General features: G+C 40.2%; 3 protein-coding genes across 7 annotated transcripts in view; 2 read left to right on the top strand and 1 right to left on the bottom strand.

The window, feature by feature from the left end:
* ubr1 (ubiquitin protein ligase E3 component n-recognin 1) overlaps positions 1 to 1638 on the bottom strand; it is a 43723-nt gene extending 42085 nt beyond the window's left edge. Inside the window, exons 1-2 of the mRNA XM_023994484.3 lie at positions 1311 to 1638; positions 286 to 545 (exon numbers count right to left, since the gene is read on the bottom strand). Coding sequence (XP_023850252.1) covers positions 286 to 545; positions 1311 to 1355 — 305 coding nt within the window. The 5' untranslated portion in view covers positions 1356 to 1638. The remainder of the gene's footprint in view (positions 1 to 285; positions 546 to 1310) is intronic.
* Positions 1639 to 1944: 306 nt separating this feature from the next.
* Positions 1945 to 14164, top strand: LOC111968695 (ataxin-3). 5 transcript variants are annotated; one of them, XM_024147244.2, is made up of 11 exons: positions 1945 to 2034; positions 2630 to 2794; positions 2888 to 2932; positions 11201 to 11286; positions 11423 to 11489; positions 11587 to 11674; positions 11774 to 11909; positions 12087 to 12271; positions 12455 to 12611; positions 12739 to 12794; positions 12898 to 14164. In XM_024147244.2, exons 2-11 carry the CDS (start codon positions 2741 to 2743, stop codon positions 12948 to 12950), a joined length of 927 nt encoding a protein of 308 aa, XP_024003012.1. In that variant the 5' UTR covers positions 1945 to 2034; positions 2630 to 2740; the 3' UTR covers positions 12951 to 14164. The 5 variants fall into 5 exon arrangements, with proteins under 5 accessions (XP_024003012.1, XP_023850258.1, XP_023850256.1 ...); XM_023994490.1 differs by having other exon boundaries at positions 2023 to 2109; positions 12087 to 12256; positions 12488 to 12611; XM_023994488.1 differs by having other exon boundaries at positions 2023 to 2109; positions 12087 to 12256.
* An 88-nt stretch (positions 14165 to 14252) lies between these two features.
* LOC111968694 (protein Z-dependent protease inhibitor) lies at positions 14253 to 18581 on the top strand. Its single transcript, XM_023994485.3, has 5 exons — positions 14253 to 14439; positions 16509 to 17132; positions 17614 to 17890; positions 18013 to 18160; positions 18295 to 18581. Exons 2-5 carry the CDS (start codon positions 16538 to 16540, stop codon positions 18490 to 18492), a joined length of 1218 nt encoding a protein of 405 aa, XP_023850253.1. The 5' UTR covers positions 14253 to 14439; positions 16509 to 16537; the 3' UTR covers positions 18493 to 18581.
* Positions 18582 to 19272: the final 691 nt, after the last annotated feature.

Raw genomic sequence — 19272 nt, 5'->3', positions numbered from 1 at the left:
CATTGATCTTTGAACCACATTACTAGTCGAGTTAAGAGGGGGAGAATATATCTATATATTTTTTAAATAAGTCACCTTCAGAGCTTATATCTAATCGGGTTGCTAAAAATGTCATCACCTTACAGTACGTTCATATGGTCAACAGATTCTTCATATTTCTGTTTCTTGACATGCCATCGCCTTACAACTACTGACTGAGTTGGTTCAAAAGTTATGAAATCGCTGTCTGATAAGCAGGTGTCTTAATGAGCATTGATGCATGACAATTAGTAAGCTGGTTCTGACCTGCAAGAGTAGACAGTCTCCCCCTCCTTGAAGACACGTCCACAAAGCTGTGAGGAGGCACTGCCCTGCTGGAGCTTCTCCAGGCCAGCCTGAGGGTCCTCGCCGAACAGGAAACACTCCAGTGGCTGCAGAAGACGGCTCTGCACCACTTCCTCCTCCTCCTGAGAGTTGGACTCCACCTCCAGGCAGTAGATCTGTGGCACCTGCTCCACCACGAAGCGGAGCATCTCTGCCCCGCAGTCGGCAGCATCCCGCCATCTCTGCAAGACATGAGAGGGAGAAGAGCAACATCCGGGTTAAATGCACACTAATCGAGACTCTTTCTACTTGAGGCAGCATATATATATTTATATATAGGTGATAGTACATCAAAAGGCGGTCTTGAACCACCTTCTTCTTGAATGATAAAAACATCTTTGTTATACAGTGTTCTGACAAAAAAGCATTAACCTAGCAAGCTCAAATTAAAACACACAAACACTTTTTTAAATAGGCAGTGTTTAGCCATAATTATGACTTTGTGGCTGTGGTAACTCGTGATGACAGAGGCGAGATGGTCATGGCTAGAAAGAATACTGTTTGTCAAATTAACGTCTCCCACACACACACGCTATAAGCTAACGTTAGTCACAGATCCTGACAAGCAAGATTATCCGTTGCTGTGTGACAACGTAGCTAGCTAACTAACTACCATCAAGAACATCTGAACTAACGTTAGCTGTATGAACACAATTCATAATTAAAGTACCAGACATATCTTAACTAGCTAGCTAGATAGATAGGTAACGCGATGCCCACCAAAATAGTATTCTTGCAACATTAGCTAGCTAGCTCCAGTAGCTAGTAAATGTTGCTAGCGTTAGCAGGTTAGCAAACTTGAAAAGGGGTGCGTAGAAGAGCGTCCACCAAGTAAAACGGGAACTGACTCAAATATAGTGTAAAACCATATCATCAGTAAAATATAAGATAGATCAAGACAAAATACGCGTGTAATTTACAGAAATTACATTTAGAGCATACCATACCTTACTGAGCTCCAGTCCGTTTAACGATGTTTCACCTTCCGCCATATTCCATTTGCCGTAAAACTGTTGATGTCAGGGAGTGAGACTGTGGAGAGACGTTTGAGTTATTTTTGCGACTGTCCTCGACCTCGCCTAGTCATGGCTAGAAGGGATTCAGCTTTTGTGAGATGTTACTTTTTGTAGCAGGTTAGGAGAATTAACATAGCAGGATGCTTCGGTTAGGGAAGAGGGTAGATTTAGCTCAAATGCAACACTTTTCAACGTTCGACGTTAATTTGACAAACGTTGTATTCTTTCTATCCGTGACCACCTCGCCTCTGTCGTCACTACTTACCACAGCCACAAAGTCATACTTATGTCTAAACCACGCCTATTAAAAAAAATTGTATTCTTAAAATCCGATTTTAAACTTAACCTTAAATTAAGACCAAATAGCAAAGGTTGCTTTCATGAAATGTTACTATATATTTAGCCATTTTGACTGTGGTAACTAGTGACAACCCTTCACCTCTGAAACTGCTATGAAAATAAAGGCTAACTAGATATAATACACAGATTGTATTCATGAATCGAATTGTACACTAAGACGTTGATATTCTTGTTCATACCTATCTGTATCACAAAACTCTAGCTAGCCAGTTAGGCAATTTGGCAAGTGTCAACAATAACAAACGAATACTGAGAGTTGATTGGCTGTTTCGTCCTGAACCCAGCAGGGTCGAAGGTAAGATCACATTCTTTGGTCAGAGTATGACGTTTAGTAGGACAATTAAACATGGAGTCCATCTTTCATGAGAAAGTAAGCTTGTCTGTTTTCTTTCGATTATTAAGTTCACCGTATGTGCATTCCGACCGTTTTAAAATAACTACGTTTGTTATCTAGCTAAATTGCACCAATTTACAGCTGAAGTATATCGACGGGTTTGCCTTCTTTCTAGCCAGCTTGTTAAATTATAGCTAGCTAACGTTAGTTAGTTGAATTATCTTTTTGTCCCAGTTTCCAACTTGTCTCAACTTTTAGTAGAGCTGACTAGGGAACGTGATAACGTTAAACGTACATTAGCGAATTACAAAATGCGCCCTCGATGCTTTGAACTGCTATAAATGTGTGGATACGCTAGCTAGCTAGCTACATGGCCTAATTATAGCTAGCTAGCTATAGTTTGCGTTGTTTCACTGGCGTAATTTCTGTAAATTAGCTGGCTAGTTAACGTTAGTTAATAAGCTAGGTTACATATCTAGCTTCAGTAGCTGCTGTTGACCCATTTTCTAGCAGTCTGTGGTACAATTTTGATTTATGTATTCATTCTCATTTACAGCAAGAGGGCTCCCTGTGTGCTCAGCATTGCCTTAACAACCTTCTGCAAGGCGAGTATTTCACCCCCGTGGACCTGTCGTCCATTGCCCATCAACTGGATGAAGAGGAAAGGATGAGGATGGCAGAGGGTGGTATGGGCAGTGAGGAGTACAGAACCTTTTTACAGGTATGGGAGGGGTCTGGGGTTTATGATACATACAGTAGTTGTTTATTAGTAGCTTTTAGAATGTTCATGCTCTTTATTTGTGTGTATTTGCAGCAGCCATCTGGTAACATGGATGACAGTGGTTTCTTTTCTATACAAGTGAGTAACAAAGCGAACTATCATGTAGTATAAGGTGAAATAATGTATTCTAATCCTCATGATTACACGGTGGGTGTATGTGTATACACACACAATACCAGGCAAAAGTTGACACACCTACTCATTCCAGGGTTTGTTTATTTTTGCTATTTTCCACATTGTAGAATAATAGTGAAGACATCAAAACTATGAAACAACACGCATGGAATTATGTAGTAACCAAAAAAAGTGTTAAACAAATCAAAATATATGAGGTTCTTCAAAGTAGCCACCCTTTGCCTTGATGACAGCTTTGCACACTCTTGGCATTCTCTCAACCAGCTTCATGAGGTAGTCACCTGGAATGCATTTCAATGAACAGGTGTGCCTTGTTAAAAGGTAATTTGTGTAATCTCTTTCCTTCTTAATACGTTTGAGCCAATCACTTGTGTTGTGACAAGGTAGGGGTGGTATACAGAAAATATCCCTATTTGGTAAAAGACTAGGTCCATATTATGGCATGATGTCACGAGAATTTTCAATCACAATGATAATAACTAACAATCAATAGCTTTGACTAATCCCCAAGGTTTGTAAGACCATGGGTTTAATAATTATTAGGCAAAGACTCAGCTTATGCAAAAGGTTAGTACAGTTTATTCACGAGAACGTTCTGAAGTCCATAATACAAAGACATCCATTTTATAACTTGCTCCCCACATACACACATACCTCCACACAAACAGTAGATATCCTACGCATATACATACACACGAACAGTAGGTGAGTTGTATCCTTCCCCAGAGTTCTCACCACTGTTTATCACTACCCAGCCAACAGTTCCATTCCCCCGAGATTAGAGGAACCTTGAGAAGGACTCCCTGTCCTATCATAAGTTTCTCAGAGTTCTAGCCAGGTCGGGTCAAACACAGTTCAATTGTTCTCGGTATTTTCTTAGGTCGGTATTTTCTTAGGCATACACACACATTTCTCTCCCTCATAGGTCTCTTCTGAACCTTGTTGGACTTACGTTTAATACTTTAATTATTCATTATACATGCTACATAAACTAATAATCACTAATTAGTTACGTTTCAGGGTGGGATCCTTTAATCATTACCTTTAAGCATATAATTCCCTTTTCACATGAACAGCTCAAATAAGCAAAGAGAAACGACAGTCCATCATTACTTTACGACACGAAGGTCAGTCAATCTGGAACATTTCAAGAAATGTAAAAGTTTCTTCAAGTGCACTCTTAAAAACAATCAAGTGCTGTGATGAAACTGGCTCTCATGCAGACCGCCACAGGAAAGTAAGACCCAGAGTTACCTCTGCTGCAGAGGATAAGTTCATTAGTTACCAGCCTCAGAAATTACAGCCCAAATAAATGCTTCAGAGTTCAACTAACAGACACATCAACACTAACTGTTCAGAGGAGACTGCGTGAATCAGGCCTTCATGGTCGAATTGCTGCAAAGAAACCACTACTAAAGGACACCAGTAAGAAGAAGATACTGGTAGACTGGTGGAAATCTGTCCTTTGGTCTGATGAGTCCAAATGTGATATTTTTGGTTCCAACCGCCGTGTCTTTGTGAGACACAGAGTATGGAACGGATTATCTCCGCATGTGTGGTTCCCACCGTGAAGCATGGAGATGGTGTGGGGGTGCTTTGCTGGTGACACTGTCAATTATTTCTTTACAATTGAAGACACACTTAACCAGCGTGGCTACCACAGTATTCTGCAGCAATACGCCATCACATCTGGTTTGGGCTTAGTGGGACTGTCATTTGTTTTTCAACAGGACAATCACCCAAAAGACACCTCCAGGCTGTGTAAGGGCTATTTGACCAAGAAGGAGAGTGATGGAGTGCTGCATCAGATGACCTGGCCTCCACAATCACTCAATCCAATTGAGATGTTTTGGAATGTGTTGGACCGCAGATTGAAGGAAAAGCAGCCAACAAGTGCTTAGCATATGTAGGAACTGCTTCAAGACTGTTGGAAAAGCATTCCAGGTGAAGCTGGTTGAGAGAATGTCAAGAGTGTGCAAAGCTGTCAAGGTAAAGGGTGGCTACTTTGAAGAATCTAAAATATATTTTAAATTAACATTTTTAGGTTACTATATGATAACATATGTGTTATTTCATAGTTGTCTTCACTAATATTCTACAATGTAGAAAATAATACAAATAAAGAAAAAACCTTGAATGAGTAGGTGTGTGTCAACTTTTGACTGGTACCACATACAGTGGGGAGAACAAGTATTTGATACACTGCCGATTTTGCAGGTTTTCCTACTTACAAAGCATGTAGAGGTCTGTAATTTTTATCATAGGTACACTTCAACTGTGAGAGACGGAATCTAAAAACAAAATCCAGAAAATCACATTGTATGATTTTTAAGTAATTCATTTGCATTTTATTGCATGACATAAGTATTTGATCACCTACCAACCAGTAAGAATTCCGGCTCTCACAGACCTGTTAGTTTTTCTTTAAGAAGCCCTCCTGTTCTCCACTCATTACCTGTATTAACTGCACCTGTTTGAACTCGTTACCTGTATAAAAGACACCTGTCCACACACTCAATCAAACAGACTCCAACCTCTCCACAATGGCCAAGACCAGAGAGCTGTGTAAGGACATCAAGGATAAAATTGTAGACCTGACACAAGGCTGGGATGGGCTACAGGACAATAGGCAAGCAGCTTGGTGAGAAGGCAACAACTGTTGCGCAATTATTAGAAAATAGAAGAAAATAGAAGAAGTTCAAAGATGATGGTCAATCACCTCGGTCTGGGGTCCATGCAAGATCTCACTCGTGGGGCATCAATGATCATGAGGAAGGTGAGGGATCAGCCAGAACTACACGGCAGGACCTGGTCAATGACTGAAGAGAGCTGGGACCACAGTCTCAAAGAAACCCATTAGTAACACACTAGGCCGTCATGGGTTAAAATCCTGCAGCGCCACAAGGTCCCCTGCTCAAGCAGGCGCATGTGAGGCCGTCTGAAGTTTGCCAATGACCATCTGGATGATCCAGAGGAGGAATGGGAGAAGGTCATGTGGTCTGATGATTCAAAAAATAGAGCTTTTTGGTCTAAACTCCACTCGCCGTGTTTGGAGGAAGAAGAAGGATGAGTACAACCCCAAGAACACCATCCCAACCGTGAAGCATGGAGTGGAAACATCATTCTTTGGGGATGCTTTTCTGCAAGGGGACAGGACGACTGCACCGTTTGAGGGGAGGATGGATGGGCCATGTATTGCGAGATCTTAGCCACAACCTCCTTCCCTCAGTAGAGCATTGATGATGGGTCGTGGCTGGGTCTTCCAGCATGACAACGACCCGAAAACAACAGCCAGGGCAACTAAGGAGTGGCTCCGTAGAAGTATCTCAGTCCTGGAGTGGCCTAGCCAGTCTCCAGACCTGAACCCATAAAAAATCTTTGGAGGGAGCTGAAAGTCCGTATTGCCCAGAGACAGCCCGAAACCTGAAGGATCTGGAGAAGGTCTGTATGGAGGAGTGGGCCAAAATCCCTGCTGCAGTGTGTGCAAACCTGGTCAAGAACTACAGGAAACGTATGATCTCTGTAATTGCAAACAAAGATTCAGTACCAAATATTAAGTTCTGCTTTTCTGATGTATAAAATACTTATGTCTTGCAATAAAATGCTAATTAATTACTTAAAAATCATACAATGTGATTTTCGGGATTTTTGTTTTAGATTCCGTCTCTCACAGTTGAAGTGTACCTATGATAAAAATTACAGACCTCTACATGCTTTGTAAGTAGGAAAACCTGCAAAATCGGCAGTGTATCAAATACTTGTTCTCCCCACTGTATATGCTCTCAACAATTTAATGTGTAAATCTAACCAATGTTTCGGCAGGCAGTGCTTTCAGGGTTACATAATGAATGCTTGAACCAGGTTAGTGCAATTAGTGCAACCAATCAAATAACTTTTTTATTTGTCACATGCGCCGAATACAACCGGTGTAGACCTTACCGTAAAATGCTTACTTACAAGCCCTTAACCAACAATGCAGTTCAAGAAATAGAGTTAAGAAAATATTTACTGAATAATCTAAAGTTAAAATAAGTAACAATATAATAAGAAGGATTACTTTTAAATTCAGAAAGTATGTCTGTGGGGAAAAATCTGACACTTCTGTTTTTCTCAATGACATTAAAATCAGCATTGGGAAAAAAAGGCGCAAGTTTAAGTTTGTTCCACCTGAGCGAGTCTGACCACAAGACAGAGACCACTATGATGACACACCAAATGTGTTTGATGGATTGCGGGAAAAGAGCAGGAATAGCTTGGACTGTAACCTACAAAAGCCTATGTCTTCTAATGGTGCATCCAAAGATTATCCAACTTGAATAAACGCTTGGAGGTAAGGATGACAGCAGTGGTGTAGTCTAAGGCGATATGGATTTCACTTATTATTGATTTCTAAACAGCGCATTGTGAGCCTTACAACCACAAAGCCTTACGGATTGTGGTTGTGGATGGCTGTTCACAAATCTAAATGTGTATTTGAACCCATTAATGGTTGAATTCAGAAGTTTAAGCTGCCTATTAGTCAGTTGTTCTTTTTTAAACCAGTGGACAGCCAGTGAAAAATGCGCTCTTTCAACAGCTGCATAGTGTGGATCCAAGTCTATGGAATAAAAGTGGGGCTTTTATTGCTCAATCTAATGCTGATTTTTTTATTTTATTTTTATGAATCCATAGGCCTAATAGACACATGCTAAACTTGCACACTTTTGATAGACTTAAAGGGGCAATCTGTAGTTTCTACATCCATTTTTGGACTTATAAATTATATATCCTTTGGTTCTTGAAGAATATAGTTCAACTATCACACTCCATGAGAACCCAAAATATAAGCTTGTTTTATTTCAATGTTTGTAAACATTGTACATGTAAATGAACACCATATAGCCTCATAACATGGTTAAAACAATTTTATATCATGGATGGTCAGTCCTCGCAGCGTAGCTCTGTCTATTTAATCTGAGAGTAGTTACATTTCTCCAGGCCGATCCCTCAGCTTTTTATCCTAACCAGGTGGGGCGACCGTTTTTGTTTCATCTGTGGATTTGCCCTTTAAACAGCTGCATATAATCAAGATATCAAAGTGTCACCATCAAAAAGGTAAACAATAGGCCTTAAGCAAATGCCGCATATGGCATTCATTTTTCACATGTAAATAGCACTTTTCAGGAGTGCTCAAAGCATGCCATTCCATGAGCGCAGCATTTATTTTTCAACTCGAATCAATGAGCTCAATCAGTTCTCCATGACAACAAAATCATAAACAATGAGGGGTGGCTAGTAAGTCCTTACTTTTGGGGTCATGCTTAGGTAAAACAGTTAGGCTAATCTATATTTCCAAGTCCTATTCTTGAAGATCTACGGGTATAACATTTATTGGAATGACTGGAATTCTGATTGACTTTGGTTTTTAATGTAAAGATATAATTTATTTGTATTATACAGTTGAAGTCGGAAGTTTACATACACTTAGGTTGGAGTCATTAAAACTAGTTTTTCAACCACTCCACAAATGTCTTGCTAACAAACTATAGTTTTGGCAAGTTGGTTAGGACATCTACTTTGTGCATGACACAAGTACTTTTTCAAAAAATAGTTTACAGACAGATTATTTCACTTATAATTCACTGCATCACAATTCCAGTGGTTTAGAAGTTTATATACACTATGTTGACTGTGCCTTTAAACAGCTTGGGAAATGATGTCATGGCTTTAGAAGCTTCTGATGGGCAAAATTACATCATTTGAGTCAATTGGAGGTTTATCTGTGGATGTATTTCAAGGCCTACCTTGCCTCTTTGCTTGACATCATGGGAAAATCAAAAGAAATTAGCCAAGACATCAGAAAAAAAATTGTAGACCTCCACGAGTCTGGTTCATCCTTGGGAGCAATTTCCAAACGCCTGAAGGTACCACGTTCATCTGTACAAACAACAGTACACAAGTATAAACACCATGGGACCACGCAGCCATCATACCGCCCAGAAAGGAGATGCGTTCTGTCTCCTAGAGATGAATGTACTTTGGTGCGAAAAGTGCAAATCAATCCCAGAACAACAGCAAAGGACCTTGTGAAGATGCTGGAGGAAACGGGTACAAAAGTATCTATATCCACAGTCAAACGAGTCCTATATTGACATAACCTGAAAGGCCGCATAGCAAGGAAGAAGCCACTGCTCCAAAACCGCCGTAAAAAAGCCAGACTACGGTTTGCAACTGCACATGGGGACAAAGATTGTACTTTTTGGAGAAATGTCCTCTGGTCTGATGAAACAAAAATAGAACTGTTTGGCCATAATGACCATCTTTGTTTGGAGGAAAAAGGGGGAGGATTGCAAGCCAAAGAACACCATCCCAACCGTGAAGCACGGGTGTGGCAGCATCATGTTGTGGGGCTGCTTTGCCTGCAGGAGGGACTGGTGCACTTCACAAAATTGATGCCATCATGAGGACGGAAAATTATCTGGATATATTGAAGCAACATCTCAGGACAGTCAGGAAGTTAAAGCTTGGTCGCAAATGGGTCTTCCAACTGGACAATGACCCCAAGCATACTTCCAAAGTTGTGGCAAAATGGCTTAAGGACAACAAAGTCAAGGTATTTTTAGTGGCCATCAYAAAGCCCTGACCTCAATCCTATAGAAAGTGTGGGCAAAACTGAAAAAGCGTGTGCGAGCAAGGAGGCCTACAAGCCTGACTCAGTTACACCAGCCCTGTCAGGAGGAATGTGCCAAAATTCACCCAACTTATTGTGGGAAGCTTGTGGAAGGCTACCCAAAAAGTTTGACCCAAGTTAAACAATTTAAAGGCAATTTTAGTAGTAGTTGTTTCTTTGCAGCAATTCAACGATGAAGGCCTGATTCACGCAGTCTCCTCTGAACAGTTGTGTCTGATACTTGAACTCTGTAAAGCAGCAGAGGTAACTCTGGGTCTTCCTTTCCTGTGCTTTCTTCATGAGAGCCAGTTTCATCATAGCGCTTGATGGTTTTTGCGACTACTTGAAGAAACTTTCAAAGTTCTTGACATTTTCCGGATTGACTGACCTTCATGTCTTAAAGTAATGATGGACTGTTGTTTCTCCTTGCTTATTTGACCTGTTCTTGCCACAATATGGACTTGGTCTTTTACTAAATTGGGCTATCTTCTGTATACCACACCTACCTTTTTTCACGACACAACAGATTGGCTCAAACGCATTAAGGAAAGAAATTCCATAAATTAACTTTTTAATTGAAATGCATTCCAGGTGACTACCTCATGACGCTGGTTGAGAGAATGCCAAGAGTGCAAAGCTGTCAAGGCAAATGGTGGCTACTTTGAAGAATCTCAAATATAAAATACATTTTAATTTAACACTTTTTTTGGTTACTACATGATTCCATATGTGTTATTTAATAGTTTTGATGTCTTCACTATTCTACAATGTAGAAAATAGCAAAAATAAAGGAAAACACTGGAATGAGTAGCTGTGTCCTAACTTTAGTACTGGTACGGTAGGTCCTGGATGGCAGGAACCTTGGCTCCAGTAATGTATTGGGCAGTACACACTACCCTCTGTAGTGTCTTACATTGGATGCCGAGCAGTTGCCATACCAGGTGGTTATGCAACCGGTCAGGATAATCTCAATGGTGCAGCTGTACAACTTTTTAGGATCTGGGGACCCAAGCAAAATCTTTTCAGTCTCCTGAGGGGGATAAGGTGTTGTCATGCCTTCATGACTGTCTTGGTGTTTTTGGACCATGATAGTTTGTTGGTGATGTGGACATCAAGGAACTTGAAATGCTCCACTACAGCCCGTTGATGTGAATGGGTGCATGTTCGGTCCTCCTTTTCCTGTAATCCACAATCAGCTCCTTTGTCTTGCTCACGTTGAGGGAGAGGTTGTTGGCCTGGCACCAAACTGCCAGGTCTGTGATCTCCTCCCAATTAACACCGTGAGGGGGGTGTCATAGTAATTGGGGTAGTGAGCGATGGGGAAAAAAATATTATTTTTTTGAACTGTTACAAAATAAATAGATTACAATATTTATTTTATTTATTTTTATTTTACCGTTATTTTACCAGGTAAGTTGACTGAGAACACGTTCTCATTTGCAGCAACGACCTGGGGAATAGTTACAGGGGAGAGGGGGATGAATGAGCCAATTGTAAACTAAAATATGTCAAGATAACCTCTTGATGACACTGACAACTTTATTATGTGGTCTCACCATCAGGTTATCAGCAATGCATTATCAGTGTGGGGTTTGGAGCTGATCCTCTTCAACAGCCGAGAGTACCAGAGCCTTATGATAAACCCAATGTAAGAACCCTGTGGATGTGATACAAATCATCATAACCTTTGTATGAAGTTGTTTGTTTTCTTTCTTGAAATTTCACTTTTCACACATTTTTCATATGGTCTATCAAATTTGAAATAATGTTCTTTCCTGTTTCAGAAATGAAAAGGCATTCATATGCAACTACAAGGAGCACTGGTTTACAATACGAAAACTTGGGCAACAGGTATAAGTTGCGATTTTACTATTTATAATTGATTTCCCTTCAGACATTTTGGGCCAGTTGATATAGCCAGCTGATTTAACCCTATTTGTCATTGCAGTGGTTTAATTTGAATTCATTGTTGACTGGACCAGAGCTGATATCAGACACATACCTAGCCCTCTTCCTTGCACAGTTACAACAAGAAGGTAAAACAACCTGATATGTTCATATCTTTTTGTGTTTACATTTTTGTGGTCTTAATTTATCAAAGTTAGCTAGTTGGTCAAAGGCCTGTCTTCTTTCAGGGTATTCCATATTTGTGATCCGAGGAAATCTCCCGGAGTGTGATGCAGAGCAGATTCTGGGGATCATGAAGGTGCAGCAGCAACAGAGACCCAAGCTGATTGGAGAGGATGAGGCTCAGTCGAGTAGTGGCATGGGGTAAGAGGAAGAGGCCTCCAGAGTGACAGTAGTTTTCGCCAAACCACAAATTACCACCATTCCCTCATACTGTCAGATTCATGCAGCATCTTGAACTTTAACCTCTAGAGTCATTAGTTGGTAAGGGTAGAGAATGAACCTCTTTGAGACACTGACAATGCTTTTCACCCTGAGCAGCAGATCATCAGGGCAGGGTAGTGTGCTGGAGGCAGGCCCTGGTGTGGTAGAGGGGGTGGTGGATGAGGATGAGGAGGAGTTGAGGAAGGCCCTGGCCCTGAGTAGACAGGGAATGGAGGTGGAGGATGAAGAGGCTGATCTTCGCAGGGCCATACAGCTCAGCATGCAGGGTAAGGCTTTATTGGGTAAGCAACCGTAACAAAATCACACACACACACAACCACTTTGATACATATCCTGGTTTAGACCTGTGTATATAAACAGACTGCTAACAAATTCATTATGCAATTTGCACCATGTATGGCAATATGATAAAAGTATCCCCAAACTAACACTAAAATGAGTAATTTGTCTGTGTGTCTGCCTAGGGGCAGTAATGAGCAATATGTCAATGCCAAAAGGGGGACTTGTTGCTAAAACGACATCGTCCGGCCAGGCACCAGGGAGTACTACAGGAGGAGCACCTCTGAGTGAGAAACTCTCAGCTGAGGAACTGCGACGGAGGAGACAAGCCTACTTTGACAGGTAAGCGCTGCACCATCTGGAATATTTATTATTCTGTGGGTGTTTATATGTTCATGGCTGTGTGTGGTTACAAAAAAATAACCAGACTAGACAACGCTAACCTGTAGATTCACTGTTTACCATACAGACAGTCCCAACAGCTGGCTCAGCCCACTTCACCTCAACAACCAACAGAAAGCATAGGTAAGGGGGAAATGAGCTCATACAGTAATACTTGCATTGCTGAATAATAATAATAGGTTGAGACTTAAACTCCGAGCATCTTCCCTTCCCTCACATTTTTCAGGATCCGGGAAGAGTGGCACAGAGGAAGATGCACAAGCCAAACGCAGCCAGTGAGGTGGAGGGTGCTCCAGCAAAAGCCTACGTTGACTACTACCTGCCTCGACTGGTACCTCCTTCATGGGGCAGCCTCACCCCCTCCTCTAACCCTTCCCATAAGCGAACGTATAGCCGGCCAGAAGGCTGGCACACCTCCCTTGGCTAGTTCGCTGACAGGTTGTAGAGAAGAGAATAACAACAAAGAATAAATAAAAGGTGCTAGTCTACTCTAACACAGACTTGAACCTGAGGCCGGGAAGAGCGACGATAAAGAATTAAAATGCCGTTATTCCAAGTCTGTGATGGCTTTTCTGCCACAGCGCCTTGTATTTCTATTTTGTGGTTTGTTTTTTAATCCTACGCTTATTGTTTTCCGCTGGGAGGGGTCTTAATGGAGCCTACCGTGCCGAGGTGTGTTTGGTGGGTGGATGGGCAAAATGGTGAGGTGTGTTACGAGAGAGGAAACCAAGAATTACCTAGGATAATCCTCTAGCCTTCAGTATGGGAGTGCTACATGGGACCACTAGTTCAATAGAGGTAGAGGTTTGGTAGAGACCATGATAGTCTCTTGCCTTCTTTCACTTGGGTCTTGTAAGTGGTCACCCCCTCAAATCATAAAATAATAGATTTATATCCAGTAGTGAGGTGAATTTATTTTTAGCTGTATTACTGCATCTTCTAAAGAAACATATAAGCAGAATTTTAAAGGGCTGATCCGACTTGCCCTAGCTAGTTAATTAACCACCATCTGGAACTCACCATCTAAACTCCTTAGTCATATGTTTTTGTAATTTTTATTTTGTCTTTTGAAGTAGTATAGACAAACGCTATTTTAATACAGTGATAACATGATCAATGCTGTTTACAATTATCGTATTTACGTGGAATTTTCCGGTTTGGATACGCTAATCCAAAGCATGTATTACACATCCCATGTAGAGTTTGAGCTGTGCTCAAAGTTGACTTCTCTGGAAATTCCATGATTTCATTCCCTTTTTCTTGAAATTGTTCTTGTTTTGTTTGAGAGCAAAATTTGAACTAGAGTTGCAGTGCCACAATGCTTTTAGTTTTTTAAATGATTGCATCAATTTCACTTCTTGATATTCTTCAATAGGCACTAAACAATCAGATGTTTGTTATACTCCACATCACCATTTCATTAAATCATTTTCTTTCATTTGCTGTATCTAAACGTTTTCTTTCCAGGAATAAAATATTTGCTCCTACTGAAATCTTCTGGAATCTTGCTTCATTGATCTATGGCTGAATTGTTTAATTACATCATTGTCCTAATTTAAGTTGAATCATTTCCACCTTTCAAAGTGGGTACATCAATTGTCAGTACCAAATTTGCTTTCATTTGGAAAGAAACTAAAATAAAACTACCAGTTTGAGTAAACCTAACCCATGGTTAATAGATAACCCTGAAGGCACACTTGCACTTTGTCTCCCCAAATAGTAGATGGAGTGTTTTGACAAAATACCTTTCTGATACCCAGGCTGAAAGGTAGGTCTATTTTTGAGATGTATGCAACTGTTTGTAAGAATATATGTATATACAGTGTTGCTTTTATTGTTGATGTGATACTCATATTTGCGAGTTGTGATGTTGAAGCCCCCTAAATAGCTAACAAAATTAGCTGACATTTGTTCTGAAATGACTAAATATAAGTTTTTCCTTTCTGTCTTATGCAATGCATTGATAAGTCATTGATCACCAAACAAATATCTTGCCATTTGTCTAGAAGACTTGTAAACATTACATACTATGAAGTCCAAAAGTATTTGAACAGTGACACATTTTTTGTTTTGGCTCTGTACTCCATCCAGCACTTTCGATTTGAAATAAATAATACTTTGAGGTTATACTGCAGACTGTCAGCTTTAATTTGAGGGTATGTGTCTATATTGGGTGGGCAGCACTTTTTTTTTTACATAGTCACCCCCCATTTTAGGGAACAAAAAGTGTTTGGACAAATTCACATGTATGAAATTAGTCTAAAGTTAAGTATTTGGTCCCATATTCCTAGCACGCAATGACTACATCAAGCTTGTGACTCTACAAACTTGTTGGATGCATTTGCAGTTTGTTTTGGTTGTGTTTCAGATTATTTTGTGCTCAATGGAAATGAATGGTAAATAATGTATTGTGTCATTTTGTAGTCTATTTTATTGTAAATAAGAATAGAATATGTTTCTGAACACCTAATTGTGAATAATGAGTGAGAAAGTTAGAGGCACAAAGATCATACCCCCAAGACATGCTATCCTCTAACCATTATCAATAATGGGATGTTAGAATTTTGGGGGTGGGTTATGAAAATAATGCTTCTGTCACACAATGTTATTCACGATTCATTCATGATTATCCGTAATCAAGGTAGCATCCACATTAAAGTAGAAGTGTTTATAAACCTATTCAATTATGAAAGTGACTCAAATGACACAATACATTAGGGGAGAGTGGGGTAAGTTGAGACACCCTTGTTTCTAGGAAACCATGTACAAAAATATAGGAAGAGGTCGTTTTATGGAATCTGTGGAAGAAAGCAAGTTAGGTAAAAAGTTTGGTTATTCAAATACATTTCATGATGCTGGTATCTAAATCAAAGTAGATCATTTAAAGATGTTTCTATACGTCAGTTGGGGTTTCTATAAGCTTCAATATGAGGTCCTAAACCTAACATGAAAGTGCATCCTTAAAGCTGTGTGGGCTAATATAGTCAAAATGTTTGCCTTGGGGTAAGTTGAGCCAAGGGCTATGTGGTAAGTTGAAGTGTTTTCTTCCCAGGCCTAATGCAAGGCATTATCACTGGGATACAACAGGGCCTGGTCTATATTAAAAGTGTTTAAAAAGTACAAAGTATTTGTTAGGTGTTAAGCCTGTGTTAAAAGATGCTTAAATGATTAAAAGACACAAAGTGATTCTGATTGTGTTGAATTGTATTTGGGAAATAAAGATAGACATGGTTTTAAAAAGGTAGTGGTAATATTTAGTTCAGTACGGAAATGTGTAGGTAGCTGAATTTACCATACCCGGGGTAAATTGTGCCAAGAGACCACTTTTTTTGGACAAGCTATGTTTTCAAAATGAATGTTTACATTAATTCTGATTATTTTAAGGGATACACAACATCCTGAAATATATGTAGATATTTGTTATGAAGAATACTATATTTACCTTGATGGAGTGATGTTGAACGTAAAAAATGGTTCAGCTTACCCCACCCCTATTTACCATTAATTTCTATTGAGCACAAAATAATCTGAAACACAACCAAAACAAACTGCAAATGCACCCAACAAGTATGTAGAGTCACAATCTTGATGTAGTCATTGCGTACTAGGAATATGAGACCAAATTCTAAATGTTTTACTACTTTAACGCACATATAAGTGATTTTGTTCAAATATGTTTAGTTGTCTAAAATGGGGGGACTATGTACAAAAGTGCTGTAGTTTCTAAATGGTTTATTCATATAATATAAACTTCAATGTGGTGGAATACAGAGCAAAAACAAAAACAACATTTCACTGTCAAAATTATTTTGGACCTCACTATAAATACTATTGCAGGTTGTGATCACATAACTCATCAAAGAACTATGATGATGAAGGTGGGACTCCTTTTCCTCCTGACCCATGTCTGGTCCCTCATCCCTGTCTACCAAACTCAAGAGCAGAGCCCCAACATCACAGACCTGACCTTCAAGAACATGGACTTTGCCATGACTCTCTACAGGAAGATTGCTGGTTACCATGATAATAACATATTTTTCTCACCCCTGAGCATATCCACAGCTTTTGCCACCCTCTCCATGGCAGCACAGGGTCCCACACGAGACCAGATACTGAAGGGGCTCAACCTAGCCCACCTAGATCGGGACAAGCAATCAGACATCATTCCAGAACTCTTCCAACAACTCCAAGGGAACATCACACAAGATGAATCATTGAAACTGGACCAGAGCACCACCTTCTTTGTTTGCCTAAAGTTTGAGGTAGAGAGTGACTACAGTGACCAGATCAAGAAATTCTTCAACGCTGATATCAACAATGTGGACTTTGCAAATACAAAAGCTAGCGTTGCCATGATCAATGACTACATAATGAGAAAGACTGATAACAGAGTCAAGGAGATGGTGTCTGACTTGGATCCACTTACCCAACTTATGCTCATCAACACCATTTTCTTTCGGGGTGAGCAGCTATGTCATGCATTCTCTGATTTTAGCAGTTCCACTGTAACACTTAAAAACGTTACATTTGACTTGTTTACTTTTAGTTTTCACTTGTGTCTACCATAATTGCATCCCATCAGTATATCTTATTTCAAAATGTTGTGTTTTACATTTCACTTTCAAAGTTTAATTGCATTGCCTAAAATGCAACAATAACACTTCCCACTGGGCAAAAACAGGTTGAGTCAACTTTGTTTCCATGTCATTTCAACAAAAAAAAAATGCAATATGATGACATTGAATCAACGTGGAAAACTGATTGGATTTACAAAAAGGCTCCTTTTTTACCTAATCTATTGGCATTGTGATTTTTTGTTGTTGTTGATTTCACATTAAATTCACATTAGTTGACACCTCAACCTCAATAGACATTGAACTGACGTCTGTGCCCAGTGGATTTTGCTTTCCAATAAATATGCGTTGTCATATTTGGAATTTAGGTGAATGGCAGATGCCCTTCAATCCCAACCACACAGAAATTCAACGCTTCTATATTGACAACTACAATATTGTCCAGGTGCCTATGATGTTAAGAAAGGAGGATAAATTCTACACAATGGACGACTTTCCCCTGAATGCCAAGGTGCTGAAGCTGCCGTACCGAGATGGTGTTTCAATGCTTATCCTGCTACCCAACAAAGGCCTGGATTATACCACAATAGATGATGGAATCACAGCTGAGAGATTCCTCAACTGGATTAAAAATCTGAAAGAAAGGTAAATAGAAAGCGTCAAGTGTATTTTGTGGTGAAACATTGCACAATTCCATAGGTTTTCTAAGAGGTGTTTCTTATTGAATACCAGTTCTCCTATGTATGAAAGTTCCTTGTTTTTTAAAGGAAACTAGAAGTTCAACTGCCCAAGTTCAAGATGGAGCAATCCTACGCCATGCACAACATCCTACCAGATTTGGGTATATCCAGTATCTTCCATGACACCGCTAACCTCACTAAATTGAGCAAAGACCCAGGCCTGAAGGTGTCAGAGGTCAGTTCTTGGATTAACAGGCCAAACTTGCCTTAACCAATTTCCATCTGTATCAATTGAGAAATGTGCAACTTTATTACTCACTGTGGATAAATAACAAATAACATATTATTGCAATGATAATGTGGTTCCAGGTTTTGCACAAGGCAGTGATCGAGGTGGATGAGAGAGGCACCACTGCAGCCGCTGCCACAGAAAGCGGCATTATTGGATACGCCTTACCCTCTTCCTTCATCGTCAACCGACCCTTCTTCTTTTTTATCTACCATGAGGCCACTAACAGCTTGTTGTTCATGGGCCGAGTGACTGACCCCACCAAAAACGGAGTCTAATGAGTACAGTGCATTTGGTGTCTGGAGAGGTGTTGTACATGTAATATGTTTCATTTGTATGTATTTAAAGGTGAACAGATATTCATTCAGCTGGTTTGGTGATCTTCCTAATATAGACTAACAATAACATGAACATTTCAATCCTGAATCCATGAATCACATATTGTCCTAGAAATTAAGCAAATATGACCAACATTCCATAACTCAGACTCACATTCCAGCAAGAATCTCTGCTCAAGCTGAGTAGTTACCAATGACTGTATATGACCCTGGTGGTTACTAATAATGTTTTTCAAACCATGTCACAATGTGGGGTGGCAGGAAACTTATTACAGAATACCTGGCTGGCTGTACTGTTGGGCCTTGCAGTCGGTGGAGGAAATCAAGCTGAACAGAGTAGTTATTTGCTCTGACTCGTGCAGATATGATGAGTCTGCAGTCCTATAGCTCATGTAGCAGACAAGACCTGCTGTATGAGGTACTACAAACCCATGGCTGGGTGAGGATTAGTTGGGTCCCAGCCCATGTGGGGGTGGAGGGGAACGAGGCAGCTGACGTTCTGGCTAAACAGGCCCTTAGCAGTGAGGAGGTGGACGTTGAAGTTTCAATGAGGCAAACGGCATGATATGGACGGTGGTGGTGCAGAGATGGCAGGAGCAGTGGGATAGAGACATTAACGGCATGCGCCTTTTCCCTGCCTGGTCTCATAAACTAGACCCTCAAATTAGTATGAAATGTTACATTTGGAATGGGTACATAAGACAGAAGGTCACCTAACGT

Source organism: Salvelinus sp. IW2-2015, linkage group LG9 (assembly GCF_002910315.2).
Source record: "Salvelinus sp. IW2-2015 linkage group LG9, ASM291031v2, whole genome shotgun sequence".
Lineage (NCBI taxonomy): Eukaryota > Metazoa > Chordata > Actinopteri > Salmoniformes > Salmonidae > Salvelinus > Salvelinus sp. IW2-2015.
Note: the sequence above shows the minus strand (reverse complement) of the source record. Positions and strands in the feature narration are given on the sequence as shown.